This window comes from Phocoena phocoena, chromosome 2 (genome assembly GCF_963924675.1).
Source record: "Phocoena phocoena chromosome 2, mPhoPho1.1, whole genome shotgun sequence".
NCBI lineage: Eukaryota > Metazoa > Chordata > Mammalia > Artiodactyla > Phocoenidae > Phocoena > Phocoena phocoena.
This window is the reverse complement of record NC_089220.1, coordinates 26003909-26027477: the sequence shown is the minus strand read 5'-3', so window position 1 is coordinate 26027477 and position 23569 is coordinate 26003909. Positions and strand designations below refer to the sequence as shown.

Here is a 23569-nt window from a genome sequence, read left to right as displayed (position 1 = left end):
GAGTTGCCAGTGAGCATCATTTTTATACATCTAGAGAGCGTCTTATAGAAGCGTGCCCTGCGTCTCACCATATGAGGGCCTTTCAGAACCCACTGGCCCAGGTGATGAGAGCTGGGAAGGGAATCAGTTTCTATCCTGTTCTCTCTTGCTGGGCCTCGCCTGCTGGCCTGACCCTTTGCACTTCTGTGCACCAAACACCAGGTTTGAGGCTATGAATTTCTAAGGCGCTGGCCTCTTCTCCTTGATATGAGGGAGGAGAAATGTGACTCATTTTTAATTTGTAAAACAGACCCCTTCCGAAAGGCTGAGGGGTGAGTTTGCTAAACCTGCCAGTTAAAAGATAGGATGGGGGTGAGAAGATATACAAGGGGCATATCTTTCAACCCCCCAAACCCACCAGCCAGTTGGACAATTTTTTTTTTTCTTTAATGGCGAGAGGACAGGCCTTGCAGCTCTACAGCACAATTCTACTCCTCAGGAGGTGGGGACCTCGCGCGAGCGTCTGATTCCATTGAAGTCTCTCTGGCTCACCCCCCTCCCCCCACCCCAGCTCGATTCTGTCACTTTAAGTCCAGCCCCTGAGAGATAGCCAATAGGAGCCAAACCATACATCAGTCTCCCAGCCTTAAAGCTACAGTAGGGTTAGTGGGCTCCAAGTCTCTGGTGCCCGAGCCTCCTCCACGGCTTCCCATCCCCTCTGCCCGCTCGGAGTGTGTGCATCAGTGGGAGCGCTGGGCTGGGCGCGCAAGGCTCTCTGCCTCCCTCTCGCCCCACCACGGTGCTTCCTTCCACTCTGCCTTCTCCCGCTCACCGTGCCCCTGCCCGGACTCGCACCTCGCCGGTGCCCTTCACTCGCTCTTCCGCGTGATTTCCCCGCCGCCTTTCTCTACCAACTGGGAATGCTAAAAGGGGACTGATGGACGTGTCAGAACTCTGCATCCCGGACCCCCTCGGCTACCACAACCAGTAGGTCCTCTGCTTCTCCGTCTGTGTCTGTCCTTCCGTCTGGGTGTCGCAGTTCTTCTTCTAGGCATTCTTGAAGTGGCAGGGATCCTGGGGGCACTTGGGGGGGTGGGGAGGTTGGAAAGGGAAAACCACCCACTTCCTGGGTTTCCTTCTGGGGATAAACCCGACTCTAACTTTTCCCTCACCCCCTTTTACAAACCCTCACTTTTAGGTAAGAGCGGAGCTTTCTCATTCACTCTTTCTCTCAGACCTTCCCTGCGGGGAGAAAATCTTTGCGTTTCTGTGGGTTGGGGAGGAGCAAGCCTAGAACAGGTGCGGGAGTGTCGCAAGGATACCGGGTCCCATCCGGGAAAGCCTCCCTGCGAGCCCTTTGACTTTAATGTTTATTTCCATACTGGGGACCAAAAACGATCCCGGCAAGGGGACGAAATCGAACGTGCCGCGCAGGTTTGGAAACTGTGGGCGGCCAGCGCCGCCTCGCACCGCAGTCCCAGTGGGGCGCCCCGAGGGCACGCACGCGGCGCAGTGGACTCAAGCCACCCCAGGGGTGCGGGCGGCGCGGCCCGGGCAGACTGCGCCCCGCACGCCCCGCGAGGGGAGCCCGCATCCCGCTGGGAGTGGGGACAGTCGGCTCAGCGCAGCGGCGGAGGCAAAGTTGGTTCGCGGCTTTAGGAGAGGCTGCGCCCTGCGAAACAGACTGGCGTGATTTCCGTGCCCCGGGGCGGCTTAGCGCTCGCCTCCCTGGAACCCGGGGTTGTCTGAGCGGCGTGCGCGTGGGTGACGGCGGGGACTGCAGGAAGCGACTCGCAGTAACCGCGGGTCCCCGAGCTTGGGCAGCGTGCCGAGCGCGCAGAGTGAGGAAGCGGAGAACTGATTCCCTGAACGGTGGGAGGCTGCCCCGCGCGGCCAGCCTGGGCTCTCCGGGGTCCTGCCCCGGCCACCCGCGGTTTCCCTCCCAGGGCCCTCCGCGGTTGTCGTCCCACCTGCCCGGGTACCTGCCCTGGTCTCCCCGCGGGCTCTACGCGTGCCGCCGCGCTCCGGGCTGGTGTCCCGGCGTCGGGGTGTGGGCGCGTGCAAAGTGGTCCCTCGGAAGGCTTCAAACAATAATACAATGAAAACTCTAGGTTCTCGCGGAACTGTTTAACTTCTTCCTCTTCTTCCTCCCCCTTTTTTTTCCTGAAGCAAACAGAACTACCAAAGTCAGTTCTCGTACCGCCATCCTTTCATTTTTGTACCACCCCTTCCTCCCAAGAACCGCGACATCCCTACAACAATACTCTGGATAACGTGGGGTCCCAGGAAGTGTGATTACATCCCCCTCGCTGCACAGAATACCTCCACCCCAGGTGGACCACGCGTGAGAGAGGAGGCAACTTCACAGCAGCATCTCCTGGGGGTGACCGGACTGTCCAGCCTCCACGCTGACCTTTTTGCTTGTAGTTTTGGGGTTTCCCTCGGCAGAGGGTCCTTTAGATGCCGCCAGAATTTAGACAGAGTGTCAGAAGAAGGCGATTGCGCTGGGAGATGAGGGGAATCTTTAATTATAATGGATTCAGATTTCCATCAGTTTGAAAAGTGGCTTTTCATCCTCTTTAAAGGTTACACTGATCCCAGCTTGCGTGGCTGGTGGGGGTGGAGTGAGGGGTAGTTTCACGCTCCTTCCGTAAGAGAGTGGGAGCCCCCAAAGGAACCTCCGGCGTGGGCGAAGCTGTGAACAATGTAGGATGTTTGTGGGGGCATTTCCTCATGTAAAACTACCAAGTACGACAAATATTGGATATTTAAATTATTTAGGTCACTCTCTCCAGAGGTGCCTTCTTCAGTTGAGCTTGAAATATCTATGTATTTGTCCCTGGCTCAAGTCACAGTCAATAAATAGGAAATTTCCTATGGGGAAGTACATCTTTTGATTATGTTGACCAAGAAAGCAAGGAGAGATGGGGGATTTAGCAGTTGGGTAATTCATCGAGTTGACGGCAACCCTGGCTTGAGTTTGAGGAGAAATATGGGCAAAAAAGGAATGTCGGGGAAGCGGCAAAGGGGAGAGAGGGAGCTGAGGTCCTGGGTGTCTGGGAAATGTTTGAAGTGGAAATCAGTTATAAAGTAAGCCTGAGAGTGGTTTGGGCTCCCTAGCCTTCTTGGTTTCTTTGCAAGGAGTTAGCTTCTCACTCCATGGGACAGAGGAAAAGCCAGGAACATGCCTGCTTTTTCTACGGAGGAGCTAAGCATCCCTGTGAGATGCTGTTTCTCAGAGCCCAGGACCTGCTGGGCAACCGCCGAAGCATTAGTGAGCTGGCCCCATATACAGGTGTGTGCCTCCTGGCGAGGGTTTACCTCTGCTGTAGTCACAGGGGTCCAAAATTTCCAAGGACGAGCTTGTGGAGGTCAGAGGCTGGTTTGGGGGGAGGCGTCTTTCTGACCTCAGCCCCGGTGCTTCACAAGCAGCTTTAGAGCCACTGGTAGCAAAGTAACAAGACAGAGGACTGCATTGTTTGGTCTGTTGGAAGGACCATAGAATGAATCCATCCATTACGGTGCCGATGTTTCTTGGGGAACATATACAAGAGTGGGTTCGAGTGCTCTGTACACACAATTTCTACCTCTTTGGCTTAGTTGATATCCCTGGACTGGAAAAAACCCAAGGGTGCAGGGACCACAGTCCAGTGAGAAAGAACTTCCCATACTTCCTTCTCACCTGCTGATACACAGAGAGCATTTTTTTAATGCTTTAGTGTTATTTTCACTTTCCAGGTGAGAAATTAACACACACACACACACACACACACACACACAGATATACCCGGACCTTCGTACCTTTCTCTCCTTCATTTTCATTTTCCTGTAGCCAATCCTGTAGGTGACTCCATTACCAGTTCTAATCAATATTTTATGTACATGTATAATCAGCCAGAGTGGGAGTGAGTGTGCTGGCCTGTGTGGGATTGTGTACAAATGCGTCGGGGACGGACCTGATGGAGACCCTCAGCATAAAATCCAGGGAGCAGGGGGCGCTGCGTCACCCAGCGTCCGATGACCACTTTGCTGATGTTAAAGAAACAGAGAACAAACTGTCCTGAAGGTAAAATATGTGGGTTCACACGTAGGAAAAATGCCACATGGTAATTCAGAATCAGTGACCCAGAGAAAAACAAAGGGGAAAATTAATTTTTAATGGTACATGTAAAAATAAATCAGAGTGAGGACATTAGTCTTGGTTTTCCGAGGGAGGGGCTCTAGGAAATAAACTTTTACGTGCCTGCCACACTTCTGGAGGTGTGGGCTGCCATGGAAGAGGGTGGGCTCGTTCAGGCCTGAGGGTGATAAACTAGGAGGAAACAGTGGGTCAACGCAGAGGGCCCCAGTCCCTGGTAAGGCCCTTTCCAGCTCAGTGAGGTCTTGACATCAACTGGAAATTTCCTCTCGGAGCTTATTTCCCCAACTCCATTTTACAAACAGTCCTTGATTTTACCAATAATTGGGACATATAAAAATATGTTTCTTAAAAAAATATATATGAAGAAACAAACTGACCCACCAAACAAGAACATTTCCATTCTATTGATTTGGAGTAATCAATACCTATTCCATTTAGTCTAAGAGAGGAGGGACAGAGGGGACTTTCGGGGAAAGCTCTGTGAGGGAAGTGGCTGTGATAGAGATTTCATGTCACAACCCTGCCTTCTCAGAGTGCCCCCCCCCACCCCGGCCCTAGCCCAGGGGGCCTTCGTGACCTTGTCCTGTGTGTTTGATCCGTATTCCTGATAATGGGACATTTTGCCAAATGGTTTTTATTTAAGATAATCCATACTCATTGAAAGTTTGTCACCTTCCTCAGTGCTCTGCAAAATGCCTGGTTTCTTTTGAGCAGTTGGAACTGGGAAGCTCTGTACAAGTCTGGCAGCCCCCAAAAAGAGGGGTGGGTTATGAGAGAGACATTGCAAGCGTGTTTGCCTGGCGGGTGGGCGATGGAGCTGGCTGTGTGAGGATTCAAAAGGAAATCAAGTTCAGTTCGGAAGACAGCCGAACAGTTAGATAAGAGGCGGGATGCTTTTGACATGGTTCTGCAGCGCTGTTCCCTAGAACTTGTCTTCGCGGATGCTTTAAGTGGTTTCCTCAAGATGAGTAAGATTATTCGTGGTTCTAATTTAAGGGGAAGGAATAGCAGATACTTAGACCGTAATCCACTCCTTCAAAGTAAAGTCCAGAGCCCACACCCTGCACACCCCAGGCCGGTGCCTTTCCACACCTACTAGCCATCATCTGGCTCTGTCTTTTCTCTCTGCAAGCAAGGCCCTCCCAGTCTCTTCCAGCTTGACCAGGAGGTCTGCCCAGAATTAGTCAGGACTCCTCACAGCTCTTGCTGGGAGCTTCTTTCTTGGTATCGGGTGGCTTTTGGCTGAATGATCCCATGGGGGACCCCAGCATGGCTTGAGGGCTGAGCCTCTGATGTCCTCCGCAGTGGCCGTGGTTCCCAGAGGGAGCGTGGGCCCAGGAGGGGGCTGCTAGTAGGGGGTCCACAGACCATGCCAGGAATCCTGGAAGGGCTCAACTTGGGGATGCTGGGACCAGACAAATCTGAGCCCACCTCCTGCCCTTGAGGTCATTTGCTGATTTCTAGGGATAAATCAAAGGTCTTTTTAACACTGTTAAGTGCTGGTGACCCCTGACTGGGTTTCATCTCTGGTGAGCATCCCCTTTCTCAGTCCCATCAGCCTCAGACCTCCGGGGAAGGGTCACATGCATGGTCATTCCTCGGAGGAGAGGCCCATAGGCTTCTGCTGGCCCCGGTGTCCCGCGTGGCTGGGGTGGCCTGCGGCAGGATCACATCCCGGTTGTCCCATGGGCTGGTATGGCCAGGTCCCTGCGCAGGGAGGTTGCGGTGTTTATAATTGCAAATGTAATTAGCAGACCAGCTCTGGGGGGACTGGGAAGCTCAACTTCTCTGCACATCACAGTGACCCCTGTGCTGGCTGGCCGGCAGATTAACCCTCCCCGGGCCAGCCTGCCCCCGCCCTCCCTCTGGTGAGGCCGCTGACCTTTCACTGATAATGGCAGGGCTGTCCCGGGGGAGGGATGGCAGGGCCAGACCCCTTCCTCGGAGAGGTTGTCAGGGCAATGCCTGGGAGAGGTCAGTCGCTGAGGGTGTAGTTTTTCCCTAGGCCACTGGGCATGTGACCCTTACCACTAGTGACAGTGTGACCCCACATGGCAGGCTGCCCTGGGACATTTCCTCGTGCACTTCCTGGGCCACGCTGGAAGCAGGTCACCAGAAGACTTCGGGTGCGTGCTGGTCTGTGGCTCTGGGCGCCTTGCTGGGGAAAGCAGGGCTCTGGAGGGGGCGTCCTGTGGCTTCGGAAGACTGCTCCTGGGGCTCAGCGAGCAGAGGGGAGTCAGTGCCTGCTGGCCCCCAGGTTCTGCGGGGCTGCCCCCACTCCGGATGTGGCACGGGGAGGCACGCCATAGGACAGCGTGGGCTCAGTTTGTCCCTAGGAGCAGAGAACGCCAAGCAACCATCCAACAAAAGACACTGACAGGGCTTCCCTGGTGGCGCAGTGGTTGAGAGTCCGCCTGTCGATGCAGGGGACACGGGTTCGTGCCCCGGTCCGGGAGGATCCCACATGCCACGGAGCGGCTGGGACCGTGAGCCATGGCCGCTGAGCCTGCGCGTCTGGAGCCTGTGCTCTGCAACGGGAGAGGCCACAGCAGTGAGAGGCCCATACCGCAAAAAAAAAAAAAAAAAAAAAAAAAGACACTGACAAACGAGGTGAGTGGGAAACTTGGAGCCGCCTGGTCCCTAGCCCCAGCTCCTCCTGTGAGTGTACTGGTCTCTGCCCACTTAGAGGGCCTTTCTATACCGATCAGGATTAGAACAGAAAGGATTTTTAATAGCACCTTTAGTTGTAAGCATTGGCTTAAGGGAGTGTCAAGACCTTTCTTGTTGCCGTCAACACCCTTGATATAGAGGATATCTCTGAACCCCGAAACGTCAAGAGCCGCATCTGTTCCTAGGAGAGTGTCTGTGTGTGTACGGGTGTGAGAGCGTGCTGTGGTGGGGTCCCTTTTCAGATGGGCGTCACGGGGGCGACGGGCTCTGCTGTTTAAACACAGCCCCGGCCACCCTGCCTTTTACCCCTTGCCTAGACTGAGGTCAGGCTGTGGCCACATTTCCATGAGGGGCTGCTGAGGCTTGGGGTTTTTCCGTGGTGTGAGAGGGAGCGCAGAGAGACTCAAGGGCTGGCTGTCCCTGCTGCCAGAGGAGTTCAGTCTTTCTTTAGAGGCTCTCTTGAGTTTTCTGGGCCTGGGTAAGGCTGGCAGACCCCAGAGAAGGTGAGCAGGCCGTACTGCCCTTCTCCAGCAGAACAGATGGCCACGCTCAAAGGAGCATTGGGATTTCTGCCCCAGGTCCCCGACTAACCCTTCTCTCCCTGGATAGGGCCATTGACAGTCTATCGCTAAAAAGGTCAAACGTGTTCTTAAGGAAAATCAGACTGGTTTTAATCTGCCCATGGGATGTTCAGTATGGAATTGGACAAGATGGGGGAAAAATCTATTGGCAAAATGTCTTAAATTCAGAGTTGTGTGTGCTTGGGTTAAAATAAGCCCCAAGCAAAAGTTTTCCTGGGGGTTACAGACATAAGTTTTTTCATCTTCATTTTGCCATGCTTTTTAACCTATACACATTGTAGTCCCAAAGAAGTTTTTTTCCCCTTCTTTTCCTCTCTCTCTCCCTTCCCCCCTCTCTCTCCCTCTCTCTCTCTTTAAATTTCTGTCCTCTGTTCCTTGGGACTTTAAAATATCCTATTCAATATTGTCATTTGGTGTCCCCGGGATTGAGCCTTTTCTGGAAATGGTTTTCTGGATAATGTTATTTTGTTTCTCAATGTCATTTCATCCAGAGGTCAAAAGGCAGTTAAACAAACTCCAACAAGCTTTTGTTTTTATCTTCTTGTTTCAAATGTGATCGATTTTCATTTAAAACTGTATCAGAATCCTCTCCTGCCAATTACAGCAGCAGTCAGCCTCACGCCTCATCGGTGTTTACTGAAACACTACATTAAAATTGCACAGATGTGAAGGGCCCAATTAGAGTCAAGCTTTTCTATCTAGGAAGCCGTGAGTTTCAAAACCCCAAATGCTAAGTGTTATTTTAACGTGGCTCTTTATTTTTTTTAATTGCTTGAATTAACTTGAATTCATAAATTTGGGTTTTTTTCTTCTTATTGTTAGAAAATTCTTAAAGTATTATATTTACTTAGATTTATGCTTTCGGTTTTTTCACCTGGCTTGTATGTTTAAAAAGATACCCGGCAAAAGGTTTTTGATCATCACTGGTCTTTTCGTGTGTTCTTGGTTTCTAAAGGGCAAAGAACAAGGAAATACAGTCGTAAGAAAATGCTCTAGGGGAGGGTGGAGGATGTGAAGGGTGATGCTTCAGATGAAATTCTCTCATGTCTTCTACAATTTAACATTTTCCTTTGTCTTATTTTTTTCCCTCTATTTTCATCCCAACTTGCTCTAGTTTGCCTTTGTCCTTTCATCCCTCTTTGGTTTTATACGTTTTGGAGGAAGGAGTGTAGGGTGTGTGCGTCTGTGTGTGTGTGTCTACCTGAGCGTGTGTGCATGTGTGTGTGTCTGAGCGTGAGGGTGTGTTGGAGCCGTTTTGAGCTGCTGCGTGCGATTAGCCGAGACAAGTCCCCAAGCAGAACGGCTATTGTGGGCCACCCTGTTCCGATTCAGCCATCAAGGTCTTGACCCACTGTCAATGGCCTGCTCGCATTTGGTGGGGACACCAAAGAGGGTAAAAACCGTACGTTCCAGGTTGGTTGTCTGTTACCTGAGGAGGTACAGGTGAGAGGGTGTCAGGACGCACCAAACTTTATTCGAAGTCTATTTTTCCATCTCTCTGCTCTCTTATCTCACTTCCTAGCACGTTCAGCTCTAGTTTGGGATCCTGGTGTTGCTGAGTGAATGAGCTAGCGTATGCTTTTGTTTTTGCTCTCCTAATCGATCGGCAGAAAACATTCCCTTTTGATGGTGAGACATGTCTTCAGCATGCATGCAGAGTGCAGTATTTATCCTTTTCCTTTTAGCCTCACTCTTTGTCATTTGTCCCTTGGGTGTGTTGACATTGTCTACCTAAGCAGTCAGGCTAACAAGCTTTGGCAGAAACAACACCGCTTTCACAGAAATAATAGCAAGAATGTGATGGTTGTAATAATTATAACAGTAATAACAGCTTGCAGCTTTTTCTTCCCCAAAAGCGCAAAGCAATTCTCATAACCAGTTTCCTCGTGGTAACTGGATTAGGGTTGCTGTGTCTTGCCTCTGAACATAAATGTTTTTCTGCAAACATAACTTGCACAGGCTTCAGGTTTGCATGTCTAAATTCATCCAAGAGCAAAAAATGCCTGGTGTTTGAAATTTGAACAGACTGATGAAGGAGAATATGGTGTCAGCCACACGGTCCCCCTCAGAAATGCTAGGTGTGTTGCCTTTGAACTGGGAAGGGAGAAATGTTTCTTGTAAAGGACACTGGGTTGGGTCTGACCCTCCTGTCACAAGCATCTGAGGTCCATGCCAGGCTCTGCCTCTCCATGCCCTCAACGTTCCTTGGTTCCTCTGGCTGCAATCTCAGGAGAAGTTTGCAGACCAAAGGCACACAGAGGACAAGAGGGGTTATGACTTGGCACATGTGAATAGCTGGGAAAAGAACTGGGTGAAGAGAGAGGCAAAGTCACCTCACCACCCTTGATCACCTTCTTGGCCATTCAGCGTCTCCCAGGGCTGCTGTCCCTGTTCCTGGGTACCTCAACCTGTTCTCTGGAGGCAGAAATTAGAGGGAGGGCACCAGGGAGCCACCCCCTCTGGATCCCTGAGACCCCTCTTGTGACTTTTCATGCCGATACCCAGGCCTGGACCGGCTCACCTGCAAACTGCTCATCAGCGCATTACTTTTGAAATTGGTGCTGCCTTTGTTATTTCCTCTCTCACCACCACCCCCTATTTTTGTATGTGCGACTTGGAAATAGGAGACAGCCTAATATACCAGCCTAACATAACAGGAGACACCTAATATACCAAGGTCCCACGACTGTATTTTTTTTCTACTTCAGTATTCTTACTCGTGTTCTTACTCAATTTCCCCCCCCAAAATACCCAACAACCTAAATTTTTGGGTTATTAATTGATTATTATCTGATTTAACAAACAAAACATCCTACCCCACAAGGAATCCCAGCAAGGATCTGGCTGTGTTGCTGAGGCTGAGATCTGCTTTTTTCCCCCTCAGTCGGTGAGAAATGTTATAGCTTCAATTCCCTTGCTGGACCCTGAGTAAAAAATTAATTCATGAATAATAAAAACCAATCAGTCTTGTTGAGTTAAGAAGGATTAGGAGAAAGGGTGTTTTTTCTTACAGAGAACATTTGGAATCTGCGTGTCATTGTCACCGAGTGTTCGGGGTGGCTTGAGCGTGCCTTTATTCACAGCAAATGAGCTGTTTATTATCCCGAAGTGTAACACGTCTTCCTCAGTTGTAAGGCCAACTTACTGAAGATCGTTATGGGTTTCCCTCCCAGTTCTCTCCCACGATCCCATACCGCAAGTCAGTGATCATTCATTGAAATTAAGACAGTTCCCTGTGTAAGTGGCACATAACCAAAGAGCAACAGACCCGGCATTGCATTATGAATAAGCCAGTTTGTTGATGGAATGGAGTCTGTCTCTGGATTTCCCTCCCCTTTCTTTACCTGGGAAGTAATTGACTAGAAATTTACATGCCTTTGCAAGAAGTAGAGAAATTAGACTTGTAGATACTCTTTTTAGTTTCCAGAATACTATCTTCCTCCCAGGGTTATTGTGAAGATTAGACAGAGGTAATTCACAAGTGTCAGGCACATAGTGGGTGTACATTAAATGTTTGATGTTCTTGTTAATTTTTTGATGCTATCTTATTGGAAGTTACTTTTCATTCCTTTGATATAACCTCACAATGAAAGTCCTTCCTACTCAGCAGTGAGATTGAGGTGCTTGAACTGATTACTTTGTTTAATGCGATCAATGTGGCTTGGGTTTCCATATGTAACACAAGGGGATTACAGAGGGAATTATGATTTGGGGCCGAGGTGATGAATAGGAAATTTCCTCTGAATGAATCCCTATATCCTTGGACCATGAGTAGAGTTGCCCAATAAAATACAGGACACTCAGTTACATTTGGATTTTAGATAAGCAACAAATAATTTTTTAGTATAAGTATGTCCCATGTGATATTTGCTAAATCTGGCAACCCTACCATGGGTGTTTTTCTTAAATTGGTCTGATTAAAAAACACATTTCCCTTATCTTTTCTACTTTCGACAAAGCCCCAAAAAACAATTATGTGTAGTTTTTTCAAAGTGTTTTTAAAATGACTATCTTTAACTTTTTGCCAAGATTAACTTGTTAGGTTGGCCATGTCCTTAGAAGTTAGTGCGTACAAGTGATTTCTGTCATCCAGATATATCGATAGAGTTGCAATCAGGTAAGCAGATCTGCCGAATGAGGTCTCCTAGCGTAGCACCCAGAGCTTCTGAATTTTGCCTTAGGGAGAAACAGGGTAAGCAGAGTCTTTTCGGGAACCTGCCTCTACGTGATGTTTCCCTGACAAGCAGGTTGAGGGGCTGGATTGTTAGAACCTGACTTCCCAGCAATTGGAAGCTACCCTTGCTGCACCTGGGAGGCCAAAGCAGCGGCCTCTCCCTGCCTTCCCGCACAAGGACAAGAGGCTGACCTTTTGGAGGCATCCCCTAGGGGGCTGTGAGGGAAACGGCCCAAATTAGTGTTAGATGGTGGAGTAGGAAGACCAAGGGGCTGAACCTGATACAGTCAGTTGGGGGCATGGATGAACTGGGGCACACGAGGGACCAGCAAATCCCAGCTTCTCTTCACTCACCTCCCAGAGCAGCATAGTTGCTCAGCCCGGTAAACACAACCCATTGTTTTAAGCGTGGTACCCTCGCAGCCCAGAATATGGGAAATGGAAGAGCTCTAGAGCCCCCTGCAGGCCATCAGTGGCACTGCACCTCGTGGGCGACTCCCACTTACAGAGCCTTATGAGGGTGGGAAGGAATGTGGAGGATCCCAGCAGGTGAGCCTGCAGCAACACAGGATCCTGGAGGAGTGGGTTAGGGTTAGGATCCCGGCTTCAGAAAGTAGCTCTGGTTGCGGAATCGCCTTTCGGAGCCATGCTCCATGCTTTTTAGCACTGCAGTTGCCTCCTTGTGTGGTATGCCAATGCCCTCCCCCCACGCACACATACACACGCAGGACTCTGCCTCCGTGGCTTGCCCTGACCTCCCGACAGGCTGAGCAGTGCTCAGGCCTCACTCAGCTTAAGGAATGCCCTCCAGGCGTCACCGCAGCCGGTGCTATTTTCAGAGCCCAATTGACACTTGTGTCCAGACTGTCTTCTCCAAGACGCCTAACTCCCTGGGGATCATTTAGGGTTTGCTGGAAGAAAAATTTTGGGGAAGACAAGAGAGCTGAAAATAAACTGCAGGGTCAGAGGTGGACAATTGTAATACTACTGATAATAACAGTCGTTAACATTTATCGAGCACTTACTGGGTGCCGGGCTTTGTCCTAAGAACATTTCTTGTATTAACTCACTGCTTTCTCACAATAACCCTATTGGGGTTAATTAGAAAATAGGAACTAGGTCCAATTACTATCCCCATTTTACAGGTAAGGAAACTAAGGCACAGAGATGCTAGGTCACTTGCCCAAGGTCACACAGCTGACAAAGCTGGGATTTGCTCAGGAGCAATCTGGCTGTGTGCCTGCACTCCAGCCAGTGCTATATGTGTTGTATGTCACTCACTGAGTCTAGAATTCTAGCTTTCTAACTCCAGCTTTTACACCACCCCTTCTTAGCTGTGTGGGTCGAACACATAGGTAAAGTTTGGGGTGGAGGTGGAAGGGGAAAATTGGGCCTCGTGTCTTGTTCCTAGAAAAGCAGAGGGAAGAATGGCCACAGCGGGTTGGGCCCTGTTCCCCCTTAGCCTGTGTCATGGGCAGAAGGGAAGGCTGGAGAAAGGAACTTTTAGTCTTCCTGACCTCATCCTCCAAGAGCCCATGGCCAACCTCCAGGGGCACCCCCTTCGTGCCTCCCTCTGAGACTGTCATCAATGTATGTTGAAGCTGTAATTTTCTCTCATCTCACGCCTTCCCCTTGTTTTCTCATCACCCGCTCTCCAACAACTCCTAAGTCTGAATCTCAGGGTTGGACTCTGGTGTCCAGCTTGGGCTCCTGGCTGGACCTCACTCCAGCACTTGCAAAAGAGAATTGCAGCATCGCCCTCCAAACTGCTTCTCCCCGTGTCTCCCTTGTCTCACCCTCCCTTGATGCAGGGGCCCCCAGCTAGGATATGGAGCATCTATCTAAATATACACCTCAGATCTATTTCCTATTCGTGCTATTACATACCTGCAACCCCCAGTCTGCCTGGCGAACTTCTATTTATCCTTTATTTATTTTTTTTTAACTTTAATTTTGTAAGTTTTATTGAACTTTTTGAAATTTTTATTTATTTACTTATTTTATTTACTTATTTTTTTTGGCTGTACCACGCAGCATGCAGGATCTTAGTTCCCTGACCAGGGATCAAACCCGAGACCCCTGCAGTGGAAGTGCACAATCATAACCACTGGACCACCAGGGAAGTCCCCTCTATTCATCCTTTAAACCCCGCTCATGTGTCCCCCTCTGAGTGAAGCCATCCCTGACGCCTCCCAGGGGGAAGTAATCTCGCTCTTTTTGCAGCTACAGTCTGGCCCATGCCCTTGACTGGGTTGTAACCTGTTGGATTTGAATATATGCTTATCTTTTCCCACAACTTCATGAGCCCCTAGAGTACAAGCTAATCTCTGTCCCCACCGCCTAGAACAGCACCTGGTATGGAGAAGGTGCTTAATGCATGTTGGTGGGGCTCACCTAGGGAGATCAGATATGGGTAAAGGGGAATTCTGGAGGCATAAGAGGGAGGTAGAAGGCCATGGAAACAGTGGCCAGGAGGGGCCTGGCTCTGCAGCATCTATTGCCCTGTTGACCAATGAGGGCAGATCTGGCTGGCTAGGTGGTCTCCATGCCCTTCTTGGCGGCAGTATAATGTAATGGTTAGGGGGGAAAGCGCTGGCTCCAGAATGACTGAGTCTAAATCCTGGCCCCAGTGGTGTGCTGGAACCAGCTCAAACTGGCTCGGGAGAACCGACCATTACATTTTCAGGAATTTTGTAGCTGATTGTTAAACACAATCATCATTAAAAGTGAAATTATATAAACTTACTAGTAAATACATTGTCTTAAAAACAAAGGTAGGGCTTCCCTTGTGGCACAGTGGTTGGGAATCCACCTGCCAGTTCAGGGGACACGGGTTTGGGCCCTGGTCCGGGAGGATCCCACATGACACAGAGTGGCTAAGCCCTTGTGCCACAACTGCTGAGACCACGTGCCGCAGCTGCTGAACCCCGCGCACCCTAGAACCCGTGCTCCAAAACGGGAGAGGCCACCGCAGTGAGAAGCCCACGCACCGTGACGGAGAGTGGCCCCTGCTTGCCGCAACTAGAGAAAAGCCCGCATGCAGCAGCAAAGACCCAACACAGCCACAAATAAAAACAAATAAAATAAATAATTTTTTTTAAAAAGCTAAGTAGAAAATAATTGTTTTTACAAAAACAAAACAAAAAAACCCAAAGGTAATAAATACTCAAAACTCACTACTTTAATATTTTATTACCTTTATGTTCTTGAACTAAATTTGCATCTAGTATGTCTGCATGGTAGTAATACTATATGACGGATTGTTAACTGCCCATCTCTTCACAGTAACACGGCATCAGTGATGTCACATTGGTAGCTTGAAGCTGGCCACGATGGTATTTACACTATGGAAGCAGGCAAATCATTCCCCTTCTTCCATCCAGTTCTTAAACATTTACTGTCACACCACTGCCTGGCTGTGTGACATCCCAGCTCTGTGACCCCGGATAAGTTACTTAATCTCTCTGTGCCTCCGATTCCTCATTATCAGTGACGGCCTTCATTTCTGTAAAGATTAAAAATTGATCAATATAAGGTACTTAAAGCAGAGACTGGTACACAGTAAGTGCTCCAGAAATTTTGACTCTTTTCAGTGTTTCTTCCTCACGGTTCCAAGCATGTCCCTATTGAAATTCTATCAAAACTAATGACTTTCCCAGATAGCAGAGTGTGAGTTTTATCCTTAGAGTGTAAGGTTATCGTTTTTCCCTGCTGGACCCTTGTCCATGGGGTTTAACTGTGGTAGCCAAGAGCAGGAAGCAGAAAGCACTAATCTTCCAGGGGGAAAGGCCCCTGTGGAGAGGCACACTCAAGCCTCCGGGCCAAGAGAGGAACTGGGACCACAGCAGCCACCAGTGTGGCTGAGCAGGTGAGGTGGGCACAGGTGAAGTCAGGAGAGAAACAGAGCAGATGCAAAGAATAGCCAAGCGCCAGGGTGAAGGGAGGCTGTGCAGTGGCTGCAATGGGTCCCTTAGATCACATGAGGGGGCAGATCGTCTCCCAGGAAATGCTGGGCAGTGCAGCCATGCCTGCGGAGGCAAGGGCTCCCTTGGTTTGGGAGTTGAAGGAATATTCCAGACCATCCCCAAGTTAGCACACATGCTGTAATCAGCTTGAGCTGGAGTTGCATGGGCCGTGCTGCAGTTGCTGGGGAAGCCGCAGGAAAATCCACAGCTCTCAGCACAGCAGAGGCCCAGGAGAGGCCAGAGTGGGCTAGGCTCTCCTGGACTCTTCCTCGGCTGGATTCTCGGGCCGCGGTCAACTCTGGCCCCAGAGGAGGTCTCTGCACTGGCAGTTCCCTGGAAATTGCTTCTGGCTCAGACCTTTGGCATCAGGAGTTTCAGCTCAATGACTCAGTCACACACGGCCCCCAGGCCAGGCCAGGCCAGCCCGCTTTCAGTGTTGAGTGGCCTGCAAGCCTGCAGACATGGGTAACAGCTAGATCTGCACAGCTTTCCAGGCCAGGGGTGCATCTCATCGCTGGGGGCTCACTTCATTCTCTGAATCCCTGTTCTGTAGAGAAATGCCCTTAGAAGTGGCCTTGTCAAGGAAGAGGCAGCCCTGAGAATCAAACCCTCTTTCCCACATCTCCATGAGTGTTGCCCCATCACCCTGAGCCCCTTAAAGGCCTGGGTCCAATTTATTTGTGAATCTGCAGTGCAGGGCCAGGCATGGAGGAGCCTTCAGTAAATACGAGGTGAAAGCTTGGATACAATTTGAGAAAATTTGTGTGCTGAGTTGAGCTGCTGATGGGCCACCTGTACAGTTGTACAGGTTGTTCACTGACCAAGAGTTCCTGGTTGAGGGTGTGGGTGAGGTCTGAACCTAGTTGTTCTAATTAACCCCAAGATGCACATGGCAGGGAGGAGAGGCAGTGAGTATTCAAGTTCAGGGCCTAGAGGGGCTGAGGAGTCTCAGGCTCTGACACACAATGGGAACAACCCCCCTAACTAGCATATGCCTTGGTTCTCTAAAAGCCGCTGTGTTTTTAGAGCTGCTCAGCACCATCCTTGCAGCCTGAAGTTAGAGCCTGATAAGGTCTTCAGAAAGCTTTCTGTTTTGTCTAACTGCAGTTCTTAGTGGGCCCCCAGAGCTCTCCATAGGCAAGACCAGGAAGGGTCACCCAGGCCCTGTTCTGTTGCTGCCCAACACATTGGGCCCCTGTGTTCCCAGACTCAAGGGGCCGGGTGGTGTGTGGATGTGGGCAGGCGGGGGCCCTGGCTGGCAGGGCATGTTAGAGGGAGAGTCTCACATGGTCCCTGGGCTCCAAGGGCCTCGGTGAGTAGATTTTGGGGAGCGCTGGAGCTTAGTAACTTGAAAGGGAAGGGAACTGCTGTGTTAGCGTTTGATCGGGTGCTCACAGGCATGATCTCTTTAAATTTACAGTGACACCTCAGTAAAGTAGGGGGTCCTATCCCCCTTTATGGGAAGAGAAACTGGAGGTCCAGAGAGATTGAGTGACTTGCCCAAGGTGACATGTGGGTCCACTTTAAAGATCCAGGCTGCAAATCCAAGCCTCCCTGAAACAGTGCAGCACTCCAGACCAGCCCTCCTGACATTTCCCCTGTCACGATAACGTGGTCCCGAGCTGCCCCTGGGCTCAGGAAGGGGGAGCAGAGCCCCTGAGGAGGGCATGTAGCTCTTGAGCTGCCCGGGGCACCTGAGCAGAGGGTCAGGGCATCCGGAAGTGTGGATGTAGGTGCCTGTGGATGTCTGTGCTGGGCTGAGGGAAGTGCCTCTTCTCGCCAAAAAGGGAAGAGGAGGAATGAAGTACCACCCCCTCGTGGCTTCCAGGTCAGCTGCCTTGGAGCTGCTGAGAGCAGAACTCAGGCCTGTGGCTGGTGCCTCCAAGGGCCTCCATGCAGGTCTGTGGGGGAGGGGATGTGCCAGAGGCCAGGGTCCTGTGTGTAGCCTTTAGGGCACAGTGGAGAGGGAGCCTGCATTGGCTTGTCTGTGCTGTGGCCAGTGTTTAGCAGGCCTGGGTTTGGGTTTGAGGTTTTCTCTCTGCTGTATATCCAACCTCCCCATCGCCGCAGCTTCATCCCGACCAGCAGAGCAGTCCCAGGATTGACTTGGGGCGATAGTAGGGGACCCACCCTGCCCTCCCTGGGGACAGGCACCCCTCAGCAAAAAGGCTCTCATCGCCTTGGGAAGGGCCCCAGCTTGGCCCAACTAGACACCCGCACGTGTGCTCATGGCTGTCAGCCTTGCCCACCCCTCCTCCACCCCTGCAACCTCCTAAGTCTTTACTCTGCCAGGTACTTTCCCCCGGTAATAGTAAAAAATATAGTTACAGTGGTCCGCAATGGATCTTTTTTTATTTGGTCTGTAAATATATTTATCTAAAAAATGTTACATGTTGTGACATCTAGATATTGCATGAAATACCTTTATGGCAGAGGTTAAAGTAACCTGAGATCAGAGCAGTCCCAGAAAATAGGGACCCCTGGCAGCCAAGCCAGGCCCACAGGGAGTGCAGAGGTCACGACGGGAGGCAGGGGTCCTGGCAGTGCCAGGTCGTCATCGTGGGTATGGCCGGTGTGGGCCGCTGCTCATGGGTCGGTGGGTCTACAGTGTTGCCGAGCAGGGGCCCAGCCAGCAGCCAGTGGCCATGTGCAGCAGGTACCTGCAGGATCTGAATCAGAGGCCTCTCCACGGGCATGCAGGAGGACCGAGGGGTGTAGAGGTGGGGACTCGGGCAAGGGACGCCATAGCCGCAGTCTTCTCGGCGGGTCACTGGATTCTGGTTTATTCAGTAATCACAACTCCTGGCCATGCAGGTGAGGCCAGAGATGGTGCCCATGACCGGGAGACCCAGCCACTGCAGGCTAAACCACTTTCTCTCCGCGTCTGCAGCTCTTTTCTGTTTCTCCATCATACTTGCCTCCCAGCCCTGTAGTCCTGCCTCTGTTATCCTAGGCTTGTTTCACTGTATTTTTCTCTTCTTGCTGCTCATGGCCACAGTCATCATCACTAACATCTGCTGAATGCCTGCTATGAGTGAGGCACCGTGCAAAGCGCTTCCTGTGGACACTCGCATCTTTTCCGTCCTCTCTTTCCAGACCTTCTGTTCTAAAGACTCAGCCCTGGGAGCCCCTGAGCACCATACATGGGTGGCGTGTGGGACTCCCTACTTCCCAGAGGGAGAAGGCAGAACCTGGGGGCTGGGGAAGACCCAGGAGGCTCATGGGCGCCTCAGCCCTCATTTGACAGATGGGAAACTGAGGCCCTGAGCGGATGAGGGTCTTGTCTGCAGTCCTGCAGCTCGTGTGCAGAATCCAGCCCAGGCCCCACCCAGCGCCTGGTCGTGCACTGCCTATCTTTCTGGATGGAAATCCTCTTTGCCCTCAGCTTCAGGGAGGGCCTCCAGGACCCGAACTGTGAGCCTCAGGGCCGAGCAGTGCTCGTCACCATCTGTCTCTTCCACTGTTACCCTGTGCGTCCACCCTAGCCAGGCCGGGTCAGGCAACAGCAGGAGCCGGTGGGAGCCAGACAGAATCATAGGGGTGCTGGACAGACTGACATGAACAATTCCAATCATTTTAAAACATCGAAGGGTTGAGAGAGTTTCAATAGTTGGAAACTGGCAGGAAGAGAGATGAGCTGGTGGTCCTGGGCAAGGAGGCCCCCCCCTCCTCGTGGTTTCCCTGCCATCCGTCCCCGATGCACGCCTGTGAGCTCCTTCATGTTTCCCTCCCAGGGCATCTTAGACTGGTCTCTGCTCTCGGTGACCAAGGTGGAGACAGCAAGGATCTCCCCATGTGGAGGAGAAGGTGGGAGATTTGAGCCACATGACAGTAATGACCACGTGCTCTGTCTGGCTCACGCTGGCCTTCCTCGTGCCTCACCCCATGGCTGGCACCAAAAAAGAACACATTGCCCTGCTGCCAACACTGTGGGCACTTTCAGGCAGCATCCAAGCTGCCGCAGCCCATGTCCAAGGTCAGCACGTAACTGGCCATCCCTGATCTGAGGTCAGCGTCAGGGTCTGTAATACTGCCGTGTACATAAATGCACCCGGCTGGGCTGGCGAGGATAGAGAAGGGCCCCTTGGAGGAAGGAGAGGGTACCCTTTCCTGACTCCTGACTCACACTAGCAGACATGCAGGAATAGACCAGCCCTGTGTGATGTGCTGGAGAGGGTGGAAACTTTGACGTCAGACCGGTCTGAATTCACCTGGTAATTCTGGCTCCCCTTGCTGTGCAGCCTTGAGAGAGTCATCTAACCTCCCTGTGCCACGCTGGCCTCATCTGAAAAATAGAAATAATAACCCTTCTGGGACTTCCCTGACAGTCTAGTGGTTAAGACTCTGCGCTTCCACTGCAGGGGGCACAGGTTCGATCCCTGGTCGGGGAACTAAGATCCCACATGCCACGCGGTACGGCCAAAAAATAAAAAAGAAATAATAAGCCTTCCCTTAAGGGTTGTGAGAAGCTTTAATGCAATAATGCTTGTAAAATGTTCATACAGGACCTCACAATGTCCATTATGCCCCAAGCATTCTCTGTAAACATTCTGCGGTCATTGAAAGGAAATGTGCAAATTCATTTTAAAGTATGACTGAATTGTGAATTTATTATGTATTTTTCCAACTGATGAAGAATAAAGGTACCAAGATTATGATACAGGGGAATCAGGAAATGTTTTGATATTAAAAAACCATCCTAGGTCCATATGGACTGATGCAGAAATACAGACAGCATAGAGTTAAGTGAAAAAGCAGATGGCTGAGCAGAATATATAGTAAAATTACATTTATGGCTTTTTAAGTTCCAAATGCTGGGCATATGCTTTGGGAATTTTGGGAAGGAGACACAAAAAGCTGTCATTTGAGTTACCTCTGGGGAGTCGGCTTGGAAATCCTGGAATTGGGAAAGATTTTTCTTTTGACCTTACCCTTTTGGTCATATGTGAGTATGGGTTCTATATGAAAACAATTGTAATTTAAAAGTTAAGGAAACCGACTTAAGCAAGCACATTGGCAAATGCTCACAAGAAAAACATCGAAATAAAAAAGGGTCCTCTACAAGCTTGGAAGCCAGCGCTCTGGACAGACAGACTTCCAGAAACGGGGCTCTGTCCTTGCCGGGCTCCCTGCCCCCCTGCTCCCCCTTGGCCCCTGCAGTGCACGCCTCACCACGCAGGGGTGGGTACCTCTGCCCGCAGCAGCCGCAGAGACGAGCCTGGGTGCAGGTCCGCCCGCAGGCTGGGCTCGCAGGCGTGGTGCTGACAGTGGATGAGGCAGCCGGGCTCCCCCGGGTTGGCAAGGGCTGACCTCCTCACCACAGCCTTTCTCCGCTTTACACCTCGCAGAGCCAGGCCGGGGGAGTCGCTGGAGGATCTTGGCTGGATGAGTGGGCGGCTGCCCCACTGCCTCAGAAGCCATTAATCTTGTGTCTCCTCGGCCTCCCACCCCCGCTGCCCTGGCACAGACGGACTCGGGAAAGGACATGAAAGGGGCCCTGGGCTTCTCTCTGTGGTGGACCGTGACCCTGGAACATACCATCTGGCTTTTCTGTGTGTCTTCTGACACGAATTCCCCAGGTCGGGACACATCAAATAGAGCTGTGTCTGGTGACATTTCTCATTGTTATTCCTTTGGCGGGGCCTTCTGATTCAAGGTCACAGGTAGGTGCAGCCTCCAGAGGCTGCCTGCGGGACCAGGGGCCTCCCGTCCTGTGGATGCCTCAGGAGGGGGCAAGACCCTACTCACCGCCCCAGGCAGGCCAGTCCCACGGGGCCAGGCCTGGCCCCAGAACTTCCTGGTGCTACCAGCTCTGGGCTTCCTTCCCTGCAGTCTGACTCTTCCCACACAAAATAGCCAAAGTGCCAGGTACCCAATCTGGGGTGTCAGCAAATGTGTAGAGTTTGACCTTGGCCCTGGGAATATCGGCTTTAGTCTCAGATCCGTATTTGCTTTAGGAAGGCAGAGGTTGCTGGCTTTAGAGTAATTCCAAAACAGAGTGATTTGGGGTAAAGTAATTTTGTGCAAAGGAGAGGGTCTTTTTTTTTTTTTGGCTGCGTTGGGTCTTCGTTGCTGTGTGCGGGCCTTCTCTAGTTGCGGCGAGCAGGAGCTACTCTTCATTGTGGTGCGCGGGCTTCTCATTGTGGTGGCTTCTATGTTGCGGAGCACAGGCTCCAGGCGCGCGGGCTGCAGTAGCTGCATCACGTAGGCTCAGTAGTTGCCGCACCCGGGCTCTAGGGTCTGCAGGCTCTAGAGCGCAGGCTCAGTAGTTGTGGCGCACGGGCTTAGTTGCTCCATGGCATGTGGGATCTTCCCGGACCAGGGATCAAACTCGTGTCCCCTGCATTGGCAGGCAGACTCTTAACCACTGCACCACCAGGGAAGTCCCAAAGGAGAGGGTCTTTGGTTAACCTAGATGTTTGGTACTCAAAGTTGGACTATCTTCTGAGCAGTGAGTTCTCCATCACTAGGAGCATGTAAGTGGAAAGGGGACCTGTTTGGATTGAGCTTGCTGTTGTACACTTTGCTCTTTAGCAAAAACCCCTTCGTTTCATATCGGTGGGGAGGAGACGGTGCACCTGCACGGGGCCACATTGGACAACATCTCACTTTTTTACTTCTGATCTTTCCAGCATGGGGCAGCACCTCCTGAGCTACCTTGCACTTACTGGAAAGTTGGTTCAATAACCCTAATAGCTAACACATATCTATGTGTTTAACTATGTGCCAGGCACAGCACTACATGCTTTTACCTACTTTTCGTCTTTGAATCTCAACAGTACTGCAAGGTAGGCACATATATTTTTCTCATTTGACAGATGAGAAGGCCGGGGCTCAGAGAGGTTGAGTAGCATCCCCAAAGTCACAGAGCTAATAAAAGGCAAAGCCAGGATTTGAACCCAGATCCACCTCGGAGTCCACTCTGCTGGACATACTTGTAGATGACAAATGGCTCCCTCTGTATTCTTTGCTCCCCGTTGGAAATTGTTTGGTTCTCCTTTTTGTCACTGTTTACGCTATCAGAGTTTAAAGTCAGTCAAGAAACTGGGTGGTCTCTGCTTTGCTGCTTCCTGCCTTGGCAGGCCTAATGGCTGGGAGGAGGGCAGGGCTACAGGGGAGGGGGTCTGAGAAGAGGACTCTCTGGGCAGCACTCTTGCCACATGAGGGCATTCACCTGGGGTAGGGGGTGCTTAACGTCAGGCACCTCATTCAGCATCAGCCTTCCCAGGCCCCAGATACACATGCTCATCCAATCGTTGCAATAACGCAGTGGAGCAGAAGCTCTCCCGTGCCTCGCTGCACAGACACTGAGACTGATGCCCAGATTGGCTGCGTGGTTGATCAGCTAGTGGACAGTGGAGTCAGATTCAGATCAGATCAGGATCTACCTGATTCCTAACTCAGTCTCTCCACCGCCATCCTGCATATTATAGAGATCAGTCTCTGCTCTCTTGTTGAGGGGATATATGGGGAAACAGAAGAGATGCAGTTCCATAGGTGAGTGAGGGATTATTCTAATCCTCCTTTTCCAGATCAAGACCGTGAGGCCCCAGAGTGTCTTGTTGAAGTCAGAAGTTGGGGACCAAAGTTACCACCAGGCCCCTCCTTGTCCCCCGTCTCCGGTCTGTTCTCTTTGCAGAGGGGTCCACACAGTAGATGCTGGTCATTTGGAAGGAAATGGTCACATGGCTGTGTGCAAGGGGAGGAAACTGGATGATGTGTTGGCTGGCTGGTTGTTTTTTGCTTGTTTTTAAATCAGTACTCACATCCTGATTTAAACAGGTGGAATGCTTTGGCCAGTCCAACAGGAAGTGCCCTGTGGCGGAGTCTGAGGCCCTAGCTTAGCCCCTTTGGTAGATCTGTCATCTTAACTAGTCAGCCTCTGAGCCTCCATTTTCTCATCTGTATAATGCGGATAATATCACCCCAGCTCACCGGGTACATGTGAGGGTTAGGTGAAATCAAGTCTCCAACAACGGTGAGATTCGACTCCCTGGGAGGTACAGCCTAGCAGTGCCTCCATCCCTCACTCCTCCTTGGTGGGCCCCACAGTCTGCAT

At 51.1% G+C, this 23569-nt stretch overlaps 1 protein-coding gene across 1 annotated transcript in view; it reads left to right on the top strand.

The window, feature by feature from the left end:
- The first annotated feature begins 916 nt into the window (after window positions 1-916).
- The window catches only part of ESRRB (estrogen related receptor beta), a 105504-nt gene continuing 82851 nt past the window's right edge, over window positions 917-23569 (top strand). Inside the window, exon 1 of the mRNA XM_065872935.1 lies at window positions 917-966. Coding sequence (XP_065729007.1) covers window positions 917-966 — 50 coding nt within the window. The remainder of the gene's footprint in view (window positions 967-23569) is intronic.